Source organism: Rattus rattus, chromosome 5 (genome assembly GCF_011064425.1).
Source record: "Rattus rattus isolate New Zealand chromosome 5, Rrattus_CSIRO_v1, whole genome shotgun sequence".
Taxonomy (NCBI): Eukaryota; Metazoa; Chordata; class Mammalia; order Rodentia; family Muridae; genus Rattus; species Rattus rattus.
This window is the reverse complement of record NC_046158.1, coordinates 135564363-135590249: the sequence shown is the minus strand read 5'-3', so window position 1 is coordinate 135590249 and position 25887 is coordinate 135564363. Positions and strand designations below refer to the sequence as shown.

Sequence of the window (25887 nt, the reverse complement as noted above, 5' to 3'; positions counted from 1 at the left end):
AGAGGAGGAGAAGCAGGAGGATCAAGATCCAGGTGAACTAGGTCAATTTTATCTTGTCTAGGTGGGCGGTTTATATCTTTATTAATTGGCAGTGAATTTATTGTGTGGATGTATCGTGAATTGAGAATTTAACATATAAATCTGATTGTTGGGTTACAGTTCGTTGAGTCTTGATTTTACCGAGTAGTTGGGAATTTATACTTTAACTACCAGGGGGCAATTGCTGGGAGTGTGAGTAGAGTCCGTGGCAGGGAGCCAGCCACTGCTGGACTTAGAGAACCATGATTTTACCAGGTAGCTGGAATCAGAAAGTTCAAGGCTAGCAGGTAGCCGCCGGGAGAGATACTAATCTGGGATAAATTAGCGCTAATTCCAATGGCCTGTTGGAGCCAGAACTAGCGGCTGGCAGCGTACGCGCAGGAACCATTCTGCCGCTTTTTTATTTTTATTTTTACTGCAACAGTGGATCACAGCTGCAGTAACACTGGAGAGGCTGAGGCAGAAGGAGCAAAGTGAGTTCAAGGAAAGCACAGGCCACAGAGGGAAACCCCAACTTAAACCAATTAACAAAAATATTATATTTACTTTTTCTTTATCCAATGTCTTCCATCTGTAAAATGATATGAAGCTTACTACCAAAAACATTTTATCAGGCTAGGAGTCCACTTAATCAGTAAACTGTGCCATGCAAAAAAAATTTAGCTCCCCAGTACTCAGGCACATATAAGCACACTTGGATGGATGGATAAATGGATGGACGCATGGACCGACCAAACTCTCCACTCTTTAACTGTGGGCCAATTTGAAGGAACCACAAAAACTTGACAGTGGAGAAACCCTACAGATGAGCAATGTAAACAGCAGCAATGGGCCACACAGATGTGTGACAATGGCACTTCATCTCTGTGGGCTTCCTCCAGTACACGCTAATCTACCATGAAGAAAGCGTCTGACAAGCCCAAGTGAAGGTCACTCTATGCATGCTGCTTTCCATGGTCTGCTCCCTCCTCTGGAATGTCAGCCTCTCAAGACTGCCTGCCCTAAGCACCAACAGATCTCAGCATCTGGCAGTACTGAACGACTAACTCCAAAGGTCATCTCTGCAAAGCTTCTCAAATTTCTCCAGGAAACGAGCTGCTCTCCCCCAAGGGTTTTTACATGAACTCTGCACAATTTATCTCTTCACATTATAATTACAGGGTCTTTGCTTTACATTCCAAGTTCAGGACTCAGCGTGGGATCAAAGACATATCCCAGGGGCTGGGAGCATAGCTCACGAACAGAACCCAGTCTAGTATACGCAATACCCCCATTCAAACCACAGGACCAAAAACACACACAAAAATGTGTCCGATGTACACTAATGAGTAATGTATATCTAATGCCAGCACTCAGGAGGGCAGGAGGATCACTGTGAGTTTGAACCAGCCTGGGCTACAAGGGAAGTACCAGGCCTACCTAGCAAGATTATCTCAAAACTAACAACAAGCCAGGGCTAGAGAGATTGCTCAGTGTAAAGTGCGTTCCCTGCTCTTGCAGAGGACTGGAGTTTAGTTCCCAGCACCCACATCAAGTGGTTCACAACTCCAGCTCACAACCACCCCACCCAGGAGATCCAACATGGTCGTAGAGCACTGCACTCAGTCCACACAAACCCACTCAAGCACATACATACAGGCAGAAATAATAATAACAGCCATGCATGCCACTAGCATGCTTAGGACGCCAGGCTACTGTTACTGTCATTGTTTTCCTTATCCCATCCTCATGAGCTAGAGCTGGGACCCTCTTTACTTACTGAGGCAAGGTCTTATTTTGTAGCGCAGCTGACCCCCAACTTCAGCAGTCCTCCAACCTCAGCTTCTTGAATACTGGGATTATAAGTGTGCGCCATGGTAGCCAGATGAGACCACCTGTATTCAAATCCCAAACTCAAGCAGGGCATGACGGTTCACACCTCCAATCTTGGGACGTGGAGGATGGAAGAGAAGAGGCACCCTTTGCTTCACGGTAAATTCAAAGCCAATCGGGTTACACGAGACCCTCAACACAAATAAATAAGTAGATCCCAAGCTTGCCACTTACTAACTGTAACTTCATACAGCTCCAGCACCTGCTCCGTTCTGTTGCCTCCCACGGAATAATAATGGGCATAATAAAAGTCGCCAACCAGAGGACTATGAAGTGTTTGCTGCATGTAAAGCTTTCAGATTTAGGCTTGGCACAGAGTACATCACTGAATAAGTGTGAGCAATTGGCAAAGCTAAGAATTATAAGAACATAGGATTAGGGGTTGGGGATTTAGCTCAGTGATAGAGCGCTTGCCTAGGAAGCGCAAGGCCCTGGGTTCAGTCCCCAGCTCCGAAAAAAAGAACCAAAAAAAAAAAACCATAGGATTAACCACACTTGGCCATCTAGAACAACACCAAAGACTGTCTGAACTTCATCCACAGTGTAAGGCCATCTGATACACATCTGTGGAAATTCAAAAAAGAAGGCATTCCTTTGGGAGCCCTCCCATCTTCAGAGATTGTCCTCACTTTCCCATAACAAATCTATGTTCACGCTGCTCTCAAACATACACAAGTGGGGCTGGAGAGATGGCTCAGCGGTTAAGAGCACCCGACTACTCTTCCAGAGGTCCTGAGTTCAAATCCCAGCAACCACATGGTGGCCCACAACCATCTGTAAAGAGATCTGATGCCCTCTTCTGGTGTATCTGAAGACAGCTACAGTGTACTTATATATAATAAATGAATAAATCTTTAAAAAAAAAAAAAAAAACGGGGTTGGGGATTTAGCTCAGTGGTAGAGCGCTTGCCTAGCTCAGTCCCTCGAGAAAAAAAAAAAGTTTAAAAAAAAAAAAACCGGGGTTGGGGATTTAGCCCAGTGGTAGAGCCTTGCCTAGCAAGCGCAAGGCCCTGGGTTCGGTCCCCAGCTCCGGAAAAAAAAAAAAAAAAAAAAAAAAAAAAAAAAAAAAAAAAAAAAAAAAAAAAAAAAAAAAAAAACCACACAAGTGTAAGTACACACAAATACACAAACACAAAATTCTTAGAAAAGAAAGACTACTTTAAAATAATATAGATCTTCTTTTCTGAATTTTGAGAAAATTCTCTCTCTTATCCCAACTTGAGAAGAGACAGAGAGAGAAAGATGTGGTACATAATGGACATTTTTTTTAAAAAATGAGGTATATCCACACACCAAAACATGATCAGTGGAAAGAATCCTAATGAAAAAGAAAGCAGGAGCTGGGGAGATGCCTCAATGGTCAATGATTAAGACCTTTATTTGCTCTTGTAGAGGACCCAGGTTCAATTCCCAGAACCGACAATGCAGCTCCTAGCTTTCTGTAATTCCAATTCCAAGAGATCTGATACCTTCTTCTGGCTTCTATGGTGAGCAGCAGGCATAGAGACTCATACAATGAAAATATCCATACATATAAAATAAAAAACATAAAATACATATGTAGAAAGAGAAAGACACCAAGTGGTAGATGAGACGGCTCTACCACCGGGCAACCGCACTTGCCACAACACATTGCCTGCACATTTGAGTTTGGTCCCTAGAAACCAAGGAAAAGTGCCACATGTGGTAGGATGTATATGTAGCCCCACATCTTCTGTGGTAAGGTGGAGGTGGAGACAAAACTGTCCATAGCTCTCAGACCAGCTAGTCTGCAGCATGCAGAGACTCTGCTCTAACACTAGGGGAGGAACCAGACTCCTCAAAGTCATCTGTACTCTGTTCTGACTTCCATATGCACACTGTGATACTGTGTGCACAGACACACGCAAATAATGAATAAAAAAGAAACCAAAAAATAAAGGACATTGCAAATCAGATTTTTTAATTCCTTGTACAGAAACTATGAGCACTTAACTAGAAATACAGTAGAGAGAATATGGCAGAAGGCTATGGAAGGCAGCAGACAGAAGCTACTTCACTGTGCTCACTGTGAGAACAGGAAAGGCCAGCCTGCTGCTTGGGACAGATGGTACATTGCAGACAACAGGAAGAAGGCAGGAGCATCAAGCAGAGCAGGCACTAGCTATTCCGTCCACCCAGAATCTTGACTAGGACACTGAAGCCTGTCATCTTAGCCGGCTTATCTGCACAAGTCTGGAAGTGAGTGGGGTAGACAGAATAACTCTCTGCAGAGACATGTACCCAGAAGCTATAGCTCCAAAATTAGAACCACTTTTGGTTTGAGTTTTGTTTTTTTCAAACAGCGTCTTGTAGGCCGACCTAGATAACACCCTGTAACCAAAGCTGGCAATGAACCGTTGACAACTCTCCTGCCCTCAGTCCCAGCACTGGGGTTTCAGGAGTTTCTTGCATGCCAGTCAAGGGCTCTGTCACTGAGCTACACCTCTATCAATAGCTACTGGTCATGCTTCATTTTGTTTGGGACGAGGTCTCATGCAGGCCAGGACTGCTTCTTGGGTACTGGGATTGTGAGTATATTTGTATAAACTATAAGCTAAACAAACGGATTTCTTTAACACCAGCAACTTGGGAGGCAGAGGCACAAGAATCTCAGTGAATTTAAAGCCAGCACCACCATCCCCACCCCAAGAAGTAAAAATCCAAATTGTATTACTTCTTTGGGACCTTACATTTTGAAAACAAAGACAAATAAATCCATAGAGGCCCTCAGTGCACTGCTGTCAGCTGAGCTAAGTGAGCCTTACACCAACAGTGAAAATTCAGGTCTTTCAAGTCACTCTACCTCTGACCCTCAATTCCAAATAGGCCTTTATTTCATTTATGTCCTTATTTTAGTACTAGAAATCAAAACCAGGACCTGAATGCTTGGAATATGTGCTCTACCACTGAGCTGTATCCTCCAATGCGCAGATGAGCATTTCTGGGAGGACTAAGTGAGACAGCCCATATAAAACCATTGGCTTCAATGAGCCTCATGCTTGTCACAAGTCTGCAAGCACGTTCACTGTCCCTTTGGTTTGTCTCTCAGCAAGCATGTTAGCTGTCACTGCTGTTTGTCTAACTCGAAGCATGCTATGGTGAGGGAACCGGGGCTCGAGATAAGCAACACAGGCAAACTAAATCAAAGACTAGTAACAAGAAACGTCCACCCACATTCCTGCTCTGAGTGTTCTCTGTGTGCTCTACTGTCACACAGATAGAAAAATATGATTAAGCCAGGCGGTGGTGGCACACGCCTTTAATCCCAGCACTCACTCAAAGCAGATAGTTTCCATGGAGGCAGAGGCAGAGGCTGGCAGAGGCAGGCAGATCTCTGAGTTGGAGGCCACCCTGGTCTACAGAGGGAGTTCCAATACAGCACAGTCGGGGCTAAACAAAGAAATCCTGCCTCGAAAACCAAGAAGAAAGAAAGAAAGAGAGAGAGAGTTGGGGGGGGGGAAGGAAGGGAGGAAGGAAGGAAGGGAGGATAGATAGATGGATGGATTCCTTATTTTGGGCCCCTGGAGGTAATATACATAAAATAATTCTTAGAGACAGAGACAGAGAGAAACAGACAGAGACAGAAAGAGACAGAGAGAGACAGAGAGAGAGAGAGAGAGACAGACAGACAGACAGACACAGAGAGAGAAACAGAAAGAGAGAAAAAAGGAAGGAAGGAGGGAAAAGGAGTAACCATTTTTATGTCGCCCACCTTTTCCTTCTATGCAAGTAGCAGCATATCCCGTAAACACAGCAGGAAGAAGGCACTTGGAAACAGTCTACCGTTGGAATAAGACCAACAGAGATTCAAATCTCAGCTCCACCACTTACGCTATAATTTGGAGAAGAAATTTTCACCTCTGTGGTCCTTGTTTATTCCCTCATCTATTTTTAAAAGACGCATTTTTGAAATTTTTATTTATGTGTATATATGTTTATATGAGTGTATGTCACTTAAGTGCAGGTACCCAGAGGCTAGAAGGGTGTCAGATGTACTTTAACTAGAATTACAAGCAGTTGTGAGCTATTCAAAGTATATGCTGGGAACCAAACTCAGCTCTGCTAGAAAATCACCAGCAAGTACTAGTAATCATTGAGCCACCTCTCCAGCTCCTTAACTCATCTCTAAGCAGCAAGAAAGGGCCAGTGAGGGGGCTCAGCGGGTTAAGGGAACTTGCTGCCAAGCCTGAGACCTGAGATTGGTCCCCAGGACACACATGGTAGAAGGAAAGAAATAACTCCTGCAAGTTGTCCTCTAACTTCCACATGTGTACTATGGCACACCTTCATATATGCCCACATATAAATAAATATAATGATGATGACGATGGTGATGATGATGGTAAATAAATCAAAACGGCAAACAACCCCTTAGCTTGCTGAGAAATTTTATTAAAAATAAGCTGTCTAATTCTGCAATATTGAAAACAGTATGAATTGGGGGATAGATTAACAGTAGAGCATTTTCAGGGGCTGGAGAGATGGCTCAGTGGTTAAGAGCATTGATTACTTTCCAGAGGTCCTGAGTTCAAATTCCAGCAACCACATGGTGGCTCACAACCATCTGAAATGGGATCCCATCCCCTCTTCTGGTGTGTCTGAAGACAGCTACAGTGTACTCACATCCGTATAATAAATAAGTAAATCATACACACACACACACACACACACACACACACACACACACATAAAAAGTAGAGCATTTCTAGCATGCATTAGACCCCACAACCAGTCTCCAGCAGCACGGGGGAAAGTATGCTTTCTCTCTGGCCTATGGGCATAGACTTAGCTTGTGCCTAGGATGAACAAGCTCGGAGATATCGGAGCAAAGCAGATAGTTTCCATTCAGGTGACTTGAAAATACACCTATCAAATTCTCATCTTCTGACTAGTAACAGACCCAGTCACAGTCATGAATCCATGGGTACCTCTGATTCAGCACAACTCTCCCTGGCTGCTGGTAGGAAGTGGCCAAATGAACAGAAGCAAGATGTCCTGAAGAGGAGACACTTCTGGTGGTAAATTTGTCTTGGAAACTCCCTATCTATTCAAGCAAAACAGTCCATTAAAAATGTTACAGGAAGCCACTGTTTTACACTAACCTGCTACTACATGAGGCCCCAACTCCCTGACATACACATCAAAATGAAATAACTCAGAGGAAAGTTTCAGGTCACTAAGCTGGAACTAAGAAATCAAGATTGGGATGGTAATAGCCAGGCTCCCCACACAGGCCAATTTCAACTGGCATGATGAAGTTCTAAAAGCCTTAATCCTAAAAGAGAGATCTTAAGATGACATACATTGCTATGAACCAGCTATTGTTTTACTGTTCTGTCTCCCTGGGTTGCTTACAAAATGAACCCAGGTATGGTGGCTTACACCTTTAATCCTTGCACTCAAGAGGCAGAAGCCAGCAGATCCTACAAACTTCAGGCCAGCCAGGGCTAAAACAAACAAACAACAACAAAGTGTGAAGTAAACTTGTGATTTCTTTCTTCCTTCCCTGCTTCCTTGCTTCCTTGCTTCCTCGCTTGCTTTCTGCACCGATTTCTGTACGTGTGGATTAAACCAAGGGCTCAGGTATTCTGGGCAAGACCTCTACCACTGAGTCCTCTTCTGCTTTCTTTTGGTTTGCTTACTATTGTTTACTGAGACAGGGTCTTGCTAAAAAGCACAGGCTGCCTTGAGCTACCTGTGTAGTCTGATGGCTTTAAACTCCCCACCTCCCACTTCAGCCTCCAGAGGAGCTTGTTTCATGAAGTGTTCCTGGGGAAATACAAGGTAGAAATACTACCAAGAATCTATGTGTCACAACTCATAGGTTGTCGAGTTGTGGTAGTTCAGGACTGTAATCCCAGAACATGGGAAACTGAGTCAGGAGGGTGACTAGCCTAGTCCAGCCTGGGTGGTATAGGGAGAAAGGAAAAAATAAACAAACAAACAAAAACTGTGACAGTCTAAATGTGCTTGGCCCAGGGAGTGGTACTATAGGAGGTGTGGCGATGTTGGGAGAAGTGTGTCAGGGTAGGTGTGGGTCCTAGAAGAGGGTCTGGCCCTGGCTTTCTTTGGATAAACGAAGCTGTAGAACTCTCAGCTCCTCCTGCACCATGACTGCCTGGATGCTGCCATGCTCCTGCCTTGATGATAATGGACTGAACCTCTGAACCTGTAAGCCAGCCCCAATTCAATGTTTTCCTTTATAAGAGTTGCTTTGGTTGTAGTGTCTCTTCACAGCAATGGAAACCCTAAGACAAACTATAACCCCCAACCCCATCCCCACACACATACATATTTGGCCTGGCAGTAAGTAGTGGCGCTTGGGAGGAAGAGGCAGGGGGATCTCTCTGAGTTCAAGGCCGGCCTGGCCTACAAAGTGAGTTCTAAGATATAGACAAGGCTACACAGAGAAACCCTGGGGGCTGGGGGTGTGGGGGGCATGGAACAAGACACCCCCTAAACAGGAAAAACTGGCCATGGACTGAGAAGTGAAGACCAAAGGAGACAGCTAATGAAGCGATGAGCTTACATCCTAAATAAAGCACAGTGGTGTCTCAGTGAACACCTCGCAGAAACACTGTAATGAGATGCTCACAACAAGCAGTTCTACCTACACCAAAGCTTGCAGAAACAACAATTTGTATAAACAAATGCTCAGGCCAGTGAGAATGCATGTTAAAAAGCAAAAATCTGGGGAGGGGAACTCCCATATAGAAGGGGAGGTGGAGGGGTTAGGGGGATGTTGGCCTGGAAACCGGGAAAGGGAATAACATTCGAAATGTAAATAAGAAATACCCAATTTAATAAAGATGAAAAAAAAAAAAAAGCAAAAATCCAACCTACAATGCTGACCACACTTGCCACCAAGCCTGACAACCTAAATTCAATCCCTGGAAGCCACATGGTAGGAGCTGAGTACTGACTCCTATTTTGCCCTCTGACCTCCCTGTACATATTCACACACACAAGATAAATAAAAATGCAGAAATTGGAATATAATAATAAAGAAAACTGCTGTGTAGTAGCATACGCCTTTCATCCCAGCCCTTCAGGGACAGAGACTGGGAGATCTGTGAGTTCCAGGACAGACAGAACAATAGTAAGATCTGATTTCAAAAAGAGCAAAAACAAACACAAACCTACCACCAGAAGCAGGAAAATCACAGCGAGCTGGAGGCTGGCTTGCAAGACACCCTGTCTTAAAACAACAATAATTATGGTTGTATTTCCTTGATAAGTTAAAAATGGGACACTAGGAATTATCCTATCTAATCCATGGAACAATCAACTATATTTCATTCTGCCTATATGGAAACATGAGGCTAGGAAGGTAAAATAATTTAACCAAGGAAACTCAGCTAGTAAAGAGAGCATTTTAGACCTGAGTCCAGGGCATCTAGCTAAAAACTACATCCGTTTCTTACTGTAGCAGATAGGAGACTCAAACACTGTAGTAACGTTTACAGGCTGGCCTATTGACTTGCTATTTAAATTTGGAAGGGCAATCAAGACAGTAAACTAATCAGGGCATGATGCAGGGTTTTAAGTAGTTACCCACACCCAAGGGACCTAGCCAACCAACTGACACCAGGGACAGCATACTGTCCCTCCTGCCCCCACCCCAGACTCTGTTTGTGCCCAATTGTTCAATGAAGCTTTACTCTTGGCTGCCCACTGACCTTTCCTGAGACCCTATCATCTCTTGACACAGAACAGAACACAAGACTCCACTAAAAGACCACTCCAGCCACCAACAGCCCCTTTGTCTCCTGGACAAGACCCAAACCAAGCAGGAAAGCATTTTAGTCATTGCCTGATAAAAAGTTTGCTAAATTGAAAACAAATAAATGTGACTAGGGCTGAGCAGTGGTGATTCAAGCCTTTAATCCCAGCATTTGAAAAACAGAGACAGGCAGATCTCTGTGAGTTCAAGGCCAACCTAGTCTACAGATTGAGTTAAGACAACCAGGGATACAGAGAAACTGTCTCAAAAAAAAAAAAAAAAAAAAGATGATGATATTAAAATAAATGAATGAATAAATGAATGAATGAATGAATGAATGAATGGGAAGGACTGGGAATTAGGTCACTTGGTAAAGTACTTGCCTAGTAGGCACAAAACTCTAGATTAGACCCTCCATGTGGCATAAACCAGTCTTGACTGCATGCTTCTAATCCCAGCACTTAGATGGAAACATGAGAACCAGAGTTTCACAGTGAGTCCTTATTGCCAAAATAATAACAACAATAACAATAATAACAAAAAGGAAGCTAGTGGGCGACTCAGGGGGTAGAAGAGCCATTGCCATGCCTGATAACGGAGAGTGATCTCTGGAACCCACACAGTAGGAGAGCTCTACTTCTGAGAGCTGTCCTCACACACACACACACACACACACACACACACACACACACACACACACACACACACAAAATCAATCAATCAGTAATAAACAAACAAACAAATACGTGTGATACTTCTTAAAGGCTGTGAAGATGCTAGGCACCTTAAGGAGCCTGCAGCTTGGTCTAATGGTCTGAGTTCAATTCAGAACCCACATAAAGATAAAAGGAGAGAACTGACTTCCCAAATTACCCTGATTTCTACACACCACCATGACACAAGTGTATAAATAATAATAAATGTAAAATGTAATGAAGAAAAAAAGAAAGAAGGAGGAGGAAAAAGAAATTAAAAAGACACACACCTTAATCACAGTACTCAGGAGCCTTGAGGCAAGAGGGAATAAGGTCCAGGCCCCTGAGCGCTCCACAGTTGGACTGTACCTCCAAGTCACCATCCTGGGCTGGAGAGATGTCTGTGTCTTCCCCTGAGGAAACCCAGGGTCCCTTCCCAGCACAACATCCAGCTCACAACTCTATGTTCCTTCATTTCAGGGACACAACCCCTCTTCTGTTTTATTGCTGTTGTTGCTGCTCTTTTTTTTTTTTTTGAGACAGGGTCTCTCTGTATAGTCCTGCCTGTCCTAGAACTTGCTTTGTAGACCAGGCTAGTCTCAAACTCAAGAGATCCATCAGCCTCTGCCTCCGGAGTGCTGGGATTAAAGGCATGCAACGCCATTTGGCCTTAAAACAACTTTTGACTTCCACAGGTTCCTGCACACATGTATAGCACATATACACTCAGGCATACCCACAGACATACAAAAGTGAGAGTTGGCTTAGCTCTTTTTTTTTTTTTTTTTTTTTTCTTTTTTTCGAGCTGGGGACCCGAACCCAGGGCCTTGCGCTTGCTAGGCAAGCGCCACGCTGAGCTAAATCCCCAACCCCGGTTGGCTCTTGAGAAGGTAACTCAGAGGTTAGAGCACTGGCTGTTCTGAAGGACCTGGGGACTCCCAGCCCACACAATGGCTCACAACTCTCTGTAACTCCAGTTCCAGGGAATCCCACTCCCTCTTCTGACCTATGTGGGCACCAGACATATGCGAGGTACACAGACATGTAGGCAAAATCTCATATGCATAATACTTTTACATTTTTAAAAATAAATAAGTGTATTTTTAAGTAATAAATCCCAGAATTCAGAAAGCTGAAGTAGGAGGATAAGACCTCTCTACTCTTTCTAAAGCAAATTTAACAAAAATGTATTTTCTGATTCTGATTAATAAATAACTTTTCTATAGTTAGTTTTACCTGTAGCTTGATTTTTTTTTCAAATATAAACAAAAATATAATTAAGCCAGGCGGTGGCAGCACAAACCTTTAATCCCAGCACTTGGGAGGCAGAGGCAGGTAGATCTTTGTGAATTTCAGACCAGTCTTGACTATATAGTCGGATCCTGCCCAAAAAAAGTTCCTCGATTCTCTAACATTTTTATTTGGGGTTGTTTATCAAGATAAGATAATCAGGTAACTCAGGTTAGCTGTAAACTACTAATGGATCCTCCTGCCTTAGCCTAAGTGCTGGAAATACAGGTGTGCTCCATCACACTCAGTAAATGCACACACAGCCTTAAAAACAAAGTCAAAACCAGGGCTGGAGAGATGGCTCAGCACTGGCTGTTGTTCTTCTAGAGGTCCTGAGTTCAACTTCAGCTCACAACTGTCTGAAACTCCAGTTCCAGGGTCTGACACCCTTGCACCGACAGTTTGGTGTAAGCAAAACACCAGTGTATTTTAAAAAAACAAAGTGGGGCTGGAGAGATGGCTCAGCGGTTAAGAGCACCTGACTACTCTTCCAGAGGTCCTGAGTTCAATTCCCAGCAACCACATGGTGGCTCACAACCATCTGTAAAGAGATCTGATGCCCTCTTCTGGTGTGTCTGAAGACAGCTACAGTGTACTTATATATAATGAATGAATAAATCTTTAAAAAAAAAAAAAAACAAAAAGTGGGTAGAGCATAGTTAGTACCTTTAATTCCAGCACTGGGGAGGCATAGAAAGGTGGATCTCTGAGTTCCAGGCCTGCCTGGTCTATAGAACAGGAGAAATTCTGTCTCAAACAAGCAAACAAACAAACAAAAATGCCAAAAAAAAAAAAAAAAAACCACCAAAATCGGTCAGAAAGATGGTATAGTGTATAAAAACCTGAGTGCTATCCTTGGATCCTACAGTAAAAGGAGAGAACCATAAGTTGTCCTCTGACCACCACAAATGTACTGATGTGCATAGACTAAAATTAGTTACATACACTCACACACGTGAGAATAATAAAAAATAAAATTTAAAAATTGTACTGGGAGTTTTTGTCAACTTGGCACAGGCTGGGTCATTTGAAAAGAAGAGCCTCAATTGAGAATATGTCTCCATCAGACTGACCTGTAAGTCTGTAAGAACATTTTCTTGATGAACAATTACAGTGGGAAGATCCAGCTCACTTTGGTCATGCCATCCCTGGGCAGCTGGTCCTAATGAGCAAGCCAGTGAGCAGCACTCCTCCATGGTCCCTACTTCACTGAGTGCCCGATTCTAGGTCCCTGCCTCGCTGGAGTTCCTGCCTTGGCTTCCCCTCAAGGATGAACTATGATCCAGACTTAAAAGCCTTTCCTTCCTGAGTTGTTTTTGGTCATGGTGTTTATCACAGAATAGAAAGCAAACTCAAACAGAAACAGGCCGGGAATGTAGAAAGAACAATTGTCTGATATGCACAAAGCCTTGGGTTCAATCCATTTCCCCTTGGCAGCCAGGAGGGGTGCAGGGAGAACAACAGACTGACAAGGCTAGAAAAGTGCTTCCTACGCAAACATGAGGACCTGCATTTGAATCCCTGGCGTTCATGGAGAAGCTGGGCACAGTGCCCTTCGCCTGAGGAGGGGAAAGAGACAGGCAGGTCATGGCACCTCCCTGGCCAGCCAGTCAAGCCAAAGCAGCAAGTTCCAGGTTCAGTGAGTGACCGTCTTTAAAAATACAACACAGATGTCAATTTTATGCTGTCTTCCACGTGCATACACAGGGAAATGACCACCATGCCTGCATACATAGGCAAATGCACTTGAAAACACATACACGCATGCATACACACAGAAATACACAAAATGCTGAAACCAATATAAGAAATAATTATAGATAATGCAAATGACCTAAGAAAGTGTCCACTCTCAGTAATTCTGTCCAAAACCAGTACAAATGCAACCAAACTACATTTTCTTTACTTCTGAAGTGGTAGGAACTGATCGCAGGGCCTGACCCATTCCAAACAACATTCTACCACTAACTCCATTCTGGTTCAGTGTCTTCATTCCTAATAGTGTGGACAGTTTTCTGCCCAATAGCATTCATTCCCCAGACCTGTGCCTACACCCCAAAAACACAGTCAAACTATTCTGAGATAACTATCACAAGGCTCTTCCTCAGAAAAACTCAAAAGGTTTTTGTCCTGAAACCTGTAACTGGTTTTGAGCACCAAGAAACCAATTGTACACGTCCACAACTACAGCAGTCCTGGGAGCTGTTTTATTATTGTTGTTGTTGTCGTCTTCTTCATCATCATCATCATCTTCTTCTTCTTCTTCTCCTCCTCCTCCTTCTTCTTCTTCCTCCTCTTCTTTTCTTCCTCCTCCTCCTCCTCTTCCTCTTCCTCCTCCTCCCCCTCTCCTCTTCCTCCTCCTCCCCCTCTCCTCTTCCTCCTCCTCCTCCTCTCCTCCTCCTCCTCTTCCTCCTCCTCCTCTTCCTTTTATTCCTTTTAGGCAAGGTCTCATGTATACATAGCAGGCCTCATATTCACTGTGCAGCAGATAAGATAACCTCAAGCCTCTCTCTCTCCAAACCTAGGTTTATCCAACCCAGGGCTTTGTGCGTGCTAGATGAACACTCTACCAACTGAACCTGAACTCTGATGGCTAGCTTGTCTTTGGGGGTCAGAACTCACTCAGCAGGTTATGCTGGTCTAGAACTCACTATGCCCAGGCTTTGCTCCAGTCCTCAGTAAACCCTACCTTAGCCTCCTGGCTGCTCAAAGTTCAGTGTGTGCCACCACTGTTTATGTTTATGAGTTTATGTTTATGTTTAGTTATGTTTAGTTTTTAAGGTTACTCTCCAAATATTCAATATATGACTCTCAGAATAATTCCCTGATGCCAACATTACCAGTGACTTTGACCACATTACAGGAATGTTCAAAGAATCTGACAGCCAGAGGACAAAAGGCAGTAACACAAGTCAGCCACAGTGGCAGGGACCTGTCATCCCAGGACTTAAGAGGCTGGTCTATCAACTCAAGGTCAGCCTCAGTTACTAGAAACCTTATCACACAAAACAACAGAATTCAGCAATGCACAAGAGTCCTCAGCTTTTTAATCTGATAACCCTGAAAAGCAACCCTGGGTAGGAAGGACTCTTAGCCACCCTACACCATACCCAGAAAGCAGGAGGGGCTGTGCCCATCCAGTTCCTCATCTCCATTCTGAGCAGGCAGCCCGCCTCTTTCTGTCAGGCAAGAGTGAGGAAGCTTTCCTTTCCCATGGCAACGTCTGCTCTGCTTTCTCATAACTCCCTCATCAAACAGGAGAACCAGAACAAGTGTGACCCAGGGATCCTTGTACCACAGAGAAAGCTGGAAAACACCACAGAAGCACCCCACTTTATCAGTGCTAGTGAGATGCCCTCCCTAACATGCTTAAAATAGCAGAAAAAAAAATATAAAAGTACCAGTTTTTTAAACGGTCCCGAGCTTCCAACTGGGCTCCCACTTCAAAGCTGATTCCTCGTCTGTTAGGTGGGTGCTTGGTCATTTTCAGTCATCAATGGGGCTGCTTTTATTCTCCTGAAAAAGCCAATTAAATATTCATGAAACCTGGGAAAGTCTGCCTCGGGTGTAGCATCACCACCAAACATTGAAAAACCAAGCAGGCATTATTCAAAACACCCAGCTCCATGACCCTGTCAGCGCCTTGTCTGGTGCCACCCCTCCTATCAGGTGTCCCCACTAACAGCACCCCTAACCTCTCCACAGCCTGTGTGATCTCTGAAAGTGTGGAGGACTCTCTCAGCAAGCTTCACCAAGGGCTCATCTATGAAGTACGTCCTTCAGAACTCCAAACCCAGCTGCTCTTGTGATTAAGTTCAACCACGCACCAACACATTCAACAAGTATCTGTCCAGAGACGATTCAGTCAAGACCCAAAGAGACACACAGTTCTTACCCTCAAGGAGCCTCCGATTATAAGATAGCCAATGAACAGAAGTCAGCTAAAAATGCAATTGCTATAAAATTTAAGTGCTAGAAAGGAAACAAATAGAAGCTGAGAAAGTAGGCAAGAATGTGGAGACAAGAGACAAGAGAAACCCCAGAGCCCAGGGGTTAGTGACAACTCTGAACAACAAAGCAAGAAAAGAAAAAAAAAAAAAAAAAAAAAAGGGCACCTGATCCTACCTTTGAAAGAGTAGCCAAAAAATTGTAGGGCTGAATGACAACAGCTTGACTTGGGGGTACAAGGCCCTGTGTTGATCCCCAGCACCAAATAAAGCCAAGCTTGGTGGCCATCCATCCCTATAGTCAAAGTAAGTAAGCAGATGCAGGGGACTTTCCGTACTTTCCTTTAATAGATTACCACCCATATGGCAACTTAGCTTTCAGAGGATCTGACACTGTTCTGGCCTCTGCAGAAACCAAATGCACACAAGGTACGCAGACATACTCACCTAGGGAGTCTGAAACCAGCCTTACCTTAAAAGGAACAATGAAAAAGGAAGAGAAAGTTCTGGAGCAACATGCACAGCTCAGCAACACAGTAGTAGAGCACTTGCCTAGCAAATACAAAGCCCTAAATACCGTCCAGCACTAAAGGGACCAGGAGGGCACACACTTAATCCAACGCTCCAGAAGAGGAGGCAGACAGATCCCTGTGAGGTCCAGACCAGCCATTATTAACAGTGAGACCCAAATAAATGTAATGAAATAAAAGCCATCTTAAAAAAAAAAAAAGGGGTTGGGGATTTAGCTCAGTGGTAGAGTGCTTGCCCTAGCAAGCGTGAGGCCCTGGGTTGGTCCCCAGCTCAAAAAAAACCAAAAAAAAAAAAAAAAAAAAAAAAAAAAGAGACACAAACAAACAAAGCTAAGTATGGTGGTATAAGCCTTTAATCCCAGAAAAGTCAGCCTGTCTACATGAGTTCTAGAAGAGCCAGGTCTACATAGAGAACCCCATCTCAAAAATGCCTAAATAAATATTTTAGATATTTATATTTTATATAAACATATTTATGTGTAATATATTTATATGTAAATATATGTATTATATATTTTATATCTTTAAATATAAATAAATCCATACATACAGACATAAACACATAAATAAGGAAGGAAGCCTAATTAAGGCCACTCACAGCTCTTCCAGAAACCAGAGTTTAGGGCTGGAGATGGCTCAGTGGTTAAGAACACTGACTGCTCTTCCAAAGGTCCTGAGTTCAAATCCCAGCAACCACATGGTGGCTCATAACCACCTGTAATGAGATTTGATGCCCTCTTCTGGTGTGTCTGAAGACAGCTACAGTGTACTTATCTATGATGAATAAATAAATCTTAAAAAAAAAAAAAAAAAAAAAAAAAAAAAGCCAGAATTAATTTTCTAACACCACATCAGATAGATCACACTCTGGCCAATAAATAAATAAATAAATAAATAAATAAATAAATAAATGAATAGGTAAGGTAGGTGAGCCAGGCATTCTATCTAGAACATAGCTGCAAAATACCAGTTCTCAAAAGGCTGAGGCAGAAAAAGAACACAAAGAATATGGACTAGCCTGGCCTATATCGTAAGTCTACTTTGGTTGAACTTACTTTAATCTCAGTACTCCAGAGGCAGAGATAGAGACACGGTAATATCTATATATTTCAAGCTAGCCAGAGCTATACAGACACCAATTTATTCTGTCTCAAGGAGAATAGATATAAGATAGATATATAAGAATAGATATATATAAGAGTTCAAGGCTATCCTCAGCGACAATTCAGCTCTCGGCCAGACATGGCTAAGTAACTCTACAATGCTGGGGATGTGGCTGGGTGAGGAAAAGCTTGCCCAGCATGAACAAGGTCATGTTCAATTCCCAGCACTGCAAAAGAAAGAGTAGGAAACCAAGCCCAGTGTGGTGACACATGCCTGCAATTGCAGACCATGGAAGGCAGAGGCAGGAGGACCGGATCACTCAAGTTCAGTGCCAACCAAGACTACATTGTGAGACCCTGTCTCAGGGAATGATAGCACAGGCCTGAAGGGGGGGAACTGATGAGTGAGGATCATCGCATTCTCTCTCTCAGGGGCTCCTGAAAACACCTTCCTTGGGTGAACTGCCAAGGGCCAGGCATTGTGCTAAACACCTGTAAACCAGCACTGGGGAGACAGCAAGGGATCACTGTGAGCGCCAGGCCCACATGGTCTACACATATCAAGTTCCAGAGCAGCCAGGGTTACTGAGCAAGGTCCTATCTCAGAGAATATTAAATTAAACTATAACCTTAAAACTCTCACATGAGAGGGTTGGATGGCTCAGACATAAAGGCAGTTACTGTCAAGCCTGAGAATGAGTTCCCACCCATGCGGTAAGAGGAGAGAGCACATTCCAAAAATCGTCATCTGACAGTCACATTTGTGCTATGGCACATACCTACAGAAACACATAAAATACAAAAGTAAATAAATGTGTACCAAGTGGTGGTACCTGCCTTTGAGACCAGCGGCTGGGAGGCAGACACAGGTGGCCAGGCCAGCCTAGTCTACAGAACAAGTTTCTGGACAGCCAGGACTACACAGAGAAGCCTTGTCTTGAAAAGAGCAACAAAAATTTAACAAAAACTAAAAAACTTTAAATACCCGTACTTCCAACACTAATAACAATATTCACAATCAGTTCAGTATAGGACTTTTTTAAAGTACCGTAGCACATGCCCTAATTGCAACACTTGAGAGGCAGAAGATTTCTGTACGTGCAAGGCCAGCCTGGCCTACACAGAAGGTTCCAGGGAAGCCTGGACTACACAGTGAGACTTTGTAAAACATTTTTTTGAGGGGGGAGCTGAGGACCAAACCCAGAGCCTCTCTACCACTGAGTTAAATCCCCAATCCCATAAAACATTAAAGTATATATTTTTTACTTTTACATTTAGTTTTTTTTTAAAACCATTTTTTTTTAAAAGATTTATTCATTTATTATATATAAGTACACTGTAGCTGTCTTCAGATACACCAGAAGAGGGCATTGGATCTCCTTACAGATGGTTGTGAGCCACCATGTGGTTGCTGGGAATTGAACTCAGGACCTTTGGAAGAGTAGTCGGGTGCTCTTAACCGCTGAGCCATCTCTCCAGCCCACATTTAGTTTTTAAATAAAAATAATTATTATTTATCTGTTTGGGGCCTGGTAATTTTCTTTCAAAAATCTTTAGTTTACAAAGATGAACAGAGTGCAGACAGGAGTCCAGCATAACTGTCCTATGAGAGGCTCCACCCAACAGCTGACTGAAACAGATGCAGAGACCCTAAGCCAAATGTTGAACAGAGGACAGGGACCCTTATGGAAGAGTTAGGGGAAGGATTGAAGGCCCTGAAGGGGATGGAAATCCCACAGGAAGACCAACAGAGTCAACTAACCTGAGCTATCAACCAAAGAGCATACACCGAATGGACTGAGACCCTCCCCACCACTCTGGCACATAAGTAGCAGACGTGCAGCTCAATCTCCATGTGGGTCCCCAAACAACAGGAGCAAAGGCTCTCCCATATGGCATCCATTCCTCAACAGGGCTGCCTTGTCTGGCCTCAGGAGAGGAGGTGCCCTGTGTAGACTTGATGTGCTAGGGCAGGAGGATAACCAGAGAGGCCTTACTCTCTCAAAGAGAAGAGAAAGGGGGGTGGAAATCTATGAGGGAAGACCAGGAAGGAGGCAGCATTTAGGAGATGTAAATAAAAAAAATAAAATAAAAAAATAAAAAAAAACCTACATACTTAAAAAAATGCAAAAATGAAGATGTGGATGTTGTATATGGACAAAGGAAATTTCCCAAGAAAAAACTACCTGATGCAATCCGTAGGATCCTACCACCAAGACTTTGGAGAACTTCAAAATACTCCTTTATATTCAGACTCTCTAAAGAACCCACTAGTCCTAGAGAGACAGGGAGCCTGATTTATTTACTTAGACCCAGTGCCTCAGTGCCCTAGCCAACAGCAAGGAGTTTAACACATACTGTGGCACATGAGCCAAAGGAGAAAGTAACTACGCCTACGCCATAGCTTCCTTCATTAACAAAGACTGCCCTGCACATGAACAAGGATCAAATAAAGTCAATAAGGCATGCCAAAGACGGACAAACCGCAAGCACTCGCAGATCGCAGAGAGTGGCAGGGGAGACACAAAGGCAAAGGTCCAATAAGTGTGTGATTCATGCCCACCCAAGTGCCCTGAGCTACATAAAAGAAATGCATATCAAAACAACAAACTTGGGCTGGAGAGATGGCTCAGTGGTTAGGAGCACCAACTGCTCTTCCAGAGGTCCTGAGTTCAATTCCCTTCTACAACATGGTGGCTCACAACCATCTGTAATGGGATCCGATGCCCTCTTCTGGTGTGTCTGAGGACAGCTACAGTGTACTCACATACTAAATAAATAAATAAATAAATAAATAAATAAATAAATAAATACAACAAACTTATACTTTCAGGAACCCGGGCTCACTCTGTAGCCCAAACTGGTCTCACAGCAACCTGCTCAGTCTCTGAGTGCTGAGATTACAGGCAAAGACAAAACTATACACAGTTTATTTGGTTGGTTGGTTGGTTGGTTGGTTGGTTTTGTTTGTTCAAGAGTTTTTTTCTGGGTAGCTTTGGCTTTCTCAACCTCAAGAATTTATTTGTGGAGGAAAGATAGCTGGGTAGTAAGCCTGCCGCCAGTAGGCCTGAAGACGAGTTCAATCTCCAAAGCTCACACAGTAGAACACACTCCACGAGCTTTCCACTGACCTCCACAGAGACAGTAAGTTTTTGTTTTTTTTTTTTTTTTTCCGGAGCTGGGGAGAACCCAGGCCTTGTGCTACTAGGCAAGCGCCTACCACTGAGCTAAATCCCCAACCCCGAGACTAGTTTTAAAGAATGTCACGCTTTTACACTATTACTGAACTTCTTTTTTTTTTTTTTTTTTTTTTTTTTTTCGGGGCTGGGATCCAAACCAGGGCCTTGCACTTGCTAGGCAAGCGCTCTACCACTGAGCTAAATCCCCAACCCCGCTACTGAACTTTCAAAACCAGGTACTTTAATTAAGACTAAGTTTTTTGTTCCCATGATACTGAAATGAGATATAATAGACAAAAAAGCTGAATCACTTATGAGCTAACAGCTTAGACAAGGTTATACACGGCAGAGCTAGAGAGGTGGCTCAGCAGCACTGCTCTTACAGAGGACCTGAGTTCAGTTCCCAGCACCTACACTGGGCAGTACAGAGCAGCCTGTAACTCTACTCCAGGCAATCTGATGCCTTCTTCTAGCCTCTGTGGGTATCCACACATATGGCACACATATATCCATAAATAAAAATCAACATGAATCTAAAAACAATTATCCAAGTACACGAAATCTGTCTTATGAAAACTAACAGGATCACCCCAGAAGCAGACACACCTGTGGCTCAGTCACACCTTCAGACGGAGGCAACAGGCAAGTGAAAGCTGATGGAGCCCCTGGAGCCCTGTAAAGGCTGTGCCAGCATTTATCACACCGTTTACAACCTGGAGAAAGGACCAGAGCCAATGCAAGTCCTGCTGAGGAGAAAGTGGATCACAGCCCAGGCTCAGCTCAGGTTCTAGCCTGGCCATCTTCTAAACCTCAAGATGGACAGGAGGGAGGGGTGAGCTGTGAGGCTGCTTAGGAGCTTGGAACCTTGTCGTTTCCATCTGAAGACTACAGCTCATACTGCAAAGAAACGGTCTGTGACAAAAAACCTGGAGCCTTTACATTCGAGTCTAGAGAAATCTAGAAATAATGCTCACATTTAGGAACAGCAGGACATTTTTTTATTTAACAAGTTTTATTATATTTTTATTTATTTTGTATGTCCGTGTGTGGCCCATGTACCATTGTATCCATGTGGAGGACAGAAGGCTAGTAGTGGGAGTTTTCTACATACAGGGAAGTTTCTTTTTAAAGATAAGGAACAAAGGATAGTTAGGGGACATTCTATGACACTCATCACAGATAGACAGGGTCTTACTATTCAGCCCTGGCTGGCCTGGCATTCACTTTGCAAACTGCTTACCTCTGCCTCCCAAATGCGAGGATTAAAGTCAGCACAATTCCTGTCCAAATCCCACATTTGTTTATGAGCTACCCCCTTCAGTCTTTTCTTCCTGTTATCATAGGAATAATGTTCTCTATCTTGGGAGCTGTGAGGATCAGGCCAGGAAAGCCTAAAGTCCTATTAGAAAGAATATCTAGCCCAGGACTGGGGACATGGCTCAGACATGCATGCTTTAGCATGCAGGGGCCATGGATGCTATTCTCAGAACCTAAAAAAAAAATAACAAACACCAGTGTCCAGGAAGCAAGCCTGAGAGGCAGAGCGAGGTTTGAAACCGTCCTCCACTATGTAGCAGGTCTGTCTGTAGATCCCATTTCAAGCAGGGCCCTTCTCCAGCTCACATTAAAAGTCCAATCAATCTATTAAACTTGACAGGATAGAGAACAGACAGCAGAAGAGACAAAGACAGAACAGAGGGAGATTGGTTTGGTTTTGTGGGGTTTTTATTGGGTGCTTTTTTTAGATTTGTTCTATTTGTATGGTGTTTTGCCTACATGTAAAGGTAAGTCAGCGAACGATGTGTATGCCTGGTTCCTACAGAAACCACAAGAGTACCTGCAGAAACCAGACGGCTTTGGGTCACCTGACCTGGAATTTCCGACAGTTGTGAACTGCACTGAGATGAACCTAGACCTCTCTGCAAGAGCAGCCAGTGCTCAACTACTCAGCCATCTCTCCAGCCCCAAGAGGATTATGGGGCTTTCACAGAAGTTTTGTTTTGTTTTGTTTTGTTTTAACATATATGAGTATTTTGCTTGTATGTATGTGTGTACCATTTGTGTGCAGTGCCCACAGATGCATCAGATACCCTGGATCTAGATTTAAAGAGGATTATGAGCTTCGGACCCCAAGCCGTCTGCAAGAGTGGTAAGTGCTCTTAACCTCTGGGCCATCTCCCCAGCCCTGAACAACAAAAAATCCTTAAAATGCTTTCTAGGGTGCTTTTAGGGTGCTTTGGGATAGCTCTGTTAAGTGTAGGAGCTTGATGGCTATTGCAAGCCTGGTTCTATTCCTGGAATCTGTGTAAAGATGGGAGGAAAGAACTGGTGCTACGGAAGTTACCCTCTAATCTCCACTCTGCACAGCACAGACAGGCCACCCCCAACCCACCTCATGCATCCCAAGAACACAATAAGTGTACATCCTCACACACAGAGGGTCACCCCAAGATAGAGGAAACCTGAGCTACACAGTGAAACACTGCTTTTTTGGAGGGGTTGGAAAGGCTCTGTGTCGCCCTGGCTCTCCTGGAACTCCCTTTATAGCAGTGTGCCTGGAACTCACAAATCGCCCTGCCTCTGCCTCCTGAATGCTGGGATTAAAGGCCTGAGTCAATATTTCTGACTGAAACACTGTTTACAAATTAACAAAAAAAAAAAAAAAAAAATGCTTTGAGAACCCAAGCTTTTCCTCCCACAATTAAACGGACTGAGTTTCCTCATTCCATATTACTGAGGATGAGGTGGCTGAAACAGAGGGATAGCCTGGTGCCCAGGTTTTCCCTAGAACTGTTCTCTGTGACCTCTGGCCTATTACTCAGCTTTCCTGAAGGGACAGCTTCCCCTCAGGCCGTCCACCCCTCCCCCATCACAGTGTAAGGCCTCAGTCAAGCTGGGCCATGATCAACACCTTTCTTTCAGCTGTCTTTACTTTCTTGTGTTTTTCTTTCTTTTTGGGGGACAAGATCTTATTCTGTAGCCAAACCCCTGCCTCTGCCTTTCAAGCAGCCAAGAAAACACATCCACACCATTTCATTTCAGCCACCATTCTGCAGGCCCTACTTCAAGGTTTCTCAATGCCAAGGTAATCCAATTAAGGCTTTCAGGAGTTCTGGTTATTTTTTAAGTTTATTTTTCCCAAGAGTTTGTGTGTGTGTGTGCATGTGCATGTGTAGCCCTGGCTGTCCTAGAACTAGCTCTGTAGACCAGGATGGCCTCAAAGTCAAACTCACACTCACAGATGCCCCTATCTCTGCCTTCCGAGTGGCTATGCCACCACCACCCAAATAATTTTTTAAATTTTGAGATGGGATCTCACATAGCAGAGGATGACTTTGAACCAGACCTTCCTTCTGTCTCTACCTCCAGAAGGTGATTACACATATGTATCACCAACCACAAATTTAGAGAAGCCCTCTACCAACATCTTTCTCAACCATTAAACTGTCAAAGGAACCCTAATCCTCCAGACACACCCCCACCTGACCCAAATCAGTACTGCCTCAGTAGCTAACATCTCTAACATCTAAGGGCCTGTTTTTTGTTTGGATAAATAAATAAGACAAACAAACAAAAATAATAAAAAAATAAGGGGAAGAAAGAAAGGCAGCCAATGTAGGCAGGAACAGTATCTGGAGGCTGCTCTGGGCTACATGACACTAGGACTACAGATTACAGAGTAGGTCGTCTGACTCCAGCTAACAACCATACGCCTGGCTGGGTGGTGTCGGCTCAGGCCTTTAATCCTAGCACTCAGGAGGAGGCAGAGAGGCAAACAGATCTCTGTGAGTTAGAGATCATCACTGTCTACAGAGTGAGTTAGTTTCAGGACAGCCAGGCCTATACAGAGTCCTATCTCAAAAAACAAAAACACTACACTGCCAAGCCAAACATTGATTCTAAAGATGGGAACTGGAAAGGAGAGAAGCAGAGAGGTCTATCTAAACAGTTATGAGCCAAGACTCTGGTAGGATTACCTAAATTAGGATCACATAATGTCCGACAAGTCATTTCCTCCCTGAGCCTCAGGCCCCTCCTCCCTTAAGTAACAGCACGAGGTGCACACCTTCACACAGGTGTTTCAAAGAGCCTGACTCCTAGTAAGCTGCCAAGGCTGTTTGATCTTACAGCCCTCAGCCCTACCAATCCAGACTTGTAGTTTCAACCTCCAGAACCTTTGCAGAAAAGCTGCCTCCTTCACCTGGGTTAGGCCTGGGCACAGTCATCAGAAAAAAACCTCCCCACAGGGTATCAGTTCTGTATCCTCCCATGACATCTGACCTGCTCAGTGACAGCTCAATACTGGTTTCAGGTGAACTCTCCCAGAAGGTAAGGAACACTAATGGGCACCCCAGCATCTAATACACCTGTTTCTAGGTAACCTCAGCTTCCTCACTAAAAACAAGGTCAGCAGCATCCTTTTTTTTTTTTTTTTTTTTGTTGTTGTTGTTGTTGTTGTTGTTCTTGTTCTTTTTTTCGGATCTGGGGACTGAACCCAGGGCCTTGCGCTTCCTAGGTAAGCGCTCTACCACTGAGCTAAATCCCCAGCCCCGGTCAGCAGCATCCTATATAGGATAAAAGGACTTCATTGTGCTAAAACCTCGAAAAACTCAAAAACCATACCAACTACTAATACCCCTTGGGGACAATGGATGATGGAAAACCCTAAGGGACCCAGCACCTGAAGACAGGTCATTATTTTGTCCCTGGTGTCTAACAAAATTTTAACTACTTTTCTCAGACCCTAGGGGCTTCAGCCTCCAAGTATCCACACTGTTCAAATACTCTACAGTCTAGAGGTCTGGAGTGAAGCTTGAGTTAGTGTGGTTTTGGTTTGGGGAGGGGGAGGGGGAGGGAGGTGGAGAGGGGTGTCTTTTGTTTTTGTTTTGTTTTTTTCAGACAGGGCTCACTATGTGCCCCTGGCTGGTCTTGAACTCAGAAATCTACCTGCCTCTGACTTCTATACTGGGAGTATAGGCGTGAGGCACCGAACTTGGAGTGGGTTTTAAAGACTTCCCACTCCTACCCTGTTTCCTTTTATTGAGACAAAGTTTCACTCTGTAGCCCAGGTTAGTTCCTGAAACCTCCTGAGTCAACCTCCTAACTATCTGGATTGTGGGCAGGAGCCACCACAACCTGCTTATCTGTGCTCTTCCTGAAAGTCTTAGGAAAACACAATTAAGCCCCCACCCCCACCCCCCAAAAAAGCCTTTTTGTTGCTTATAGAATGTTAAAAACACATTATTTAATAGAAAAGTAGTTCTCTTATGCTTTAAATATTAACTTTTATTCCTGACCTACCTTGACTAGTAAGTCCAGGAAATAGCTAACATTTGTTCAGTTTTGCCACATACCAAATCCTTGACAAATATTTCATTCCCAACAATGAAGAGAAACAGGCACCAGTGACCCACAAAGAAAGGAAAAGGCCAAAACCAAGAACCTTACCTCTGGCTCCTAGTTAGGCAGAAAAGCTAAAATCCTGAGA

The 25887-nt window shown here is 43.8% G+C and overlaps 1 protein-coding gene across 1 annotated transcript in view; it reads right to left on the bottom strand.

Annotated features, from left to right (window-relative positions):
- The window catches only part of Phf20 (PHD finger protein 20), a 105144-nt gene that overhangs the window by 68724 nt on the left and 10533 nt on the right, over positions 1-25887 (bottom strand). Inside the window, 1 exon segment of the mRNA XM_032904579.1 lies at positions 15042-15156. Within this exon segment, the coding sequence (XP_032760470.1) occupies positions 15042-15124 (83 nt within the window). The 5' untranslated portion in view covers positions 15125-15156.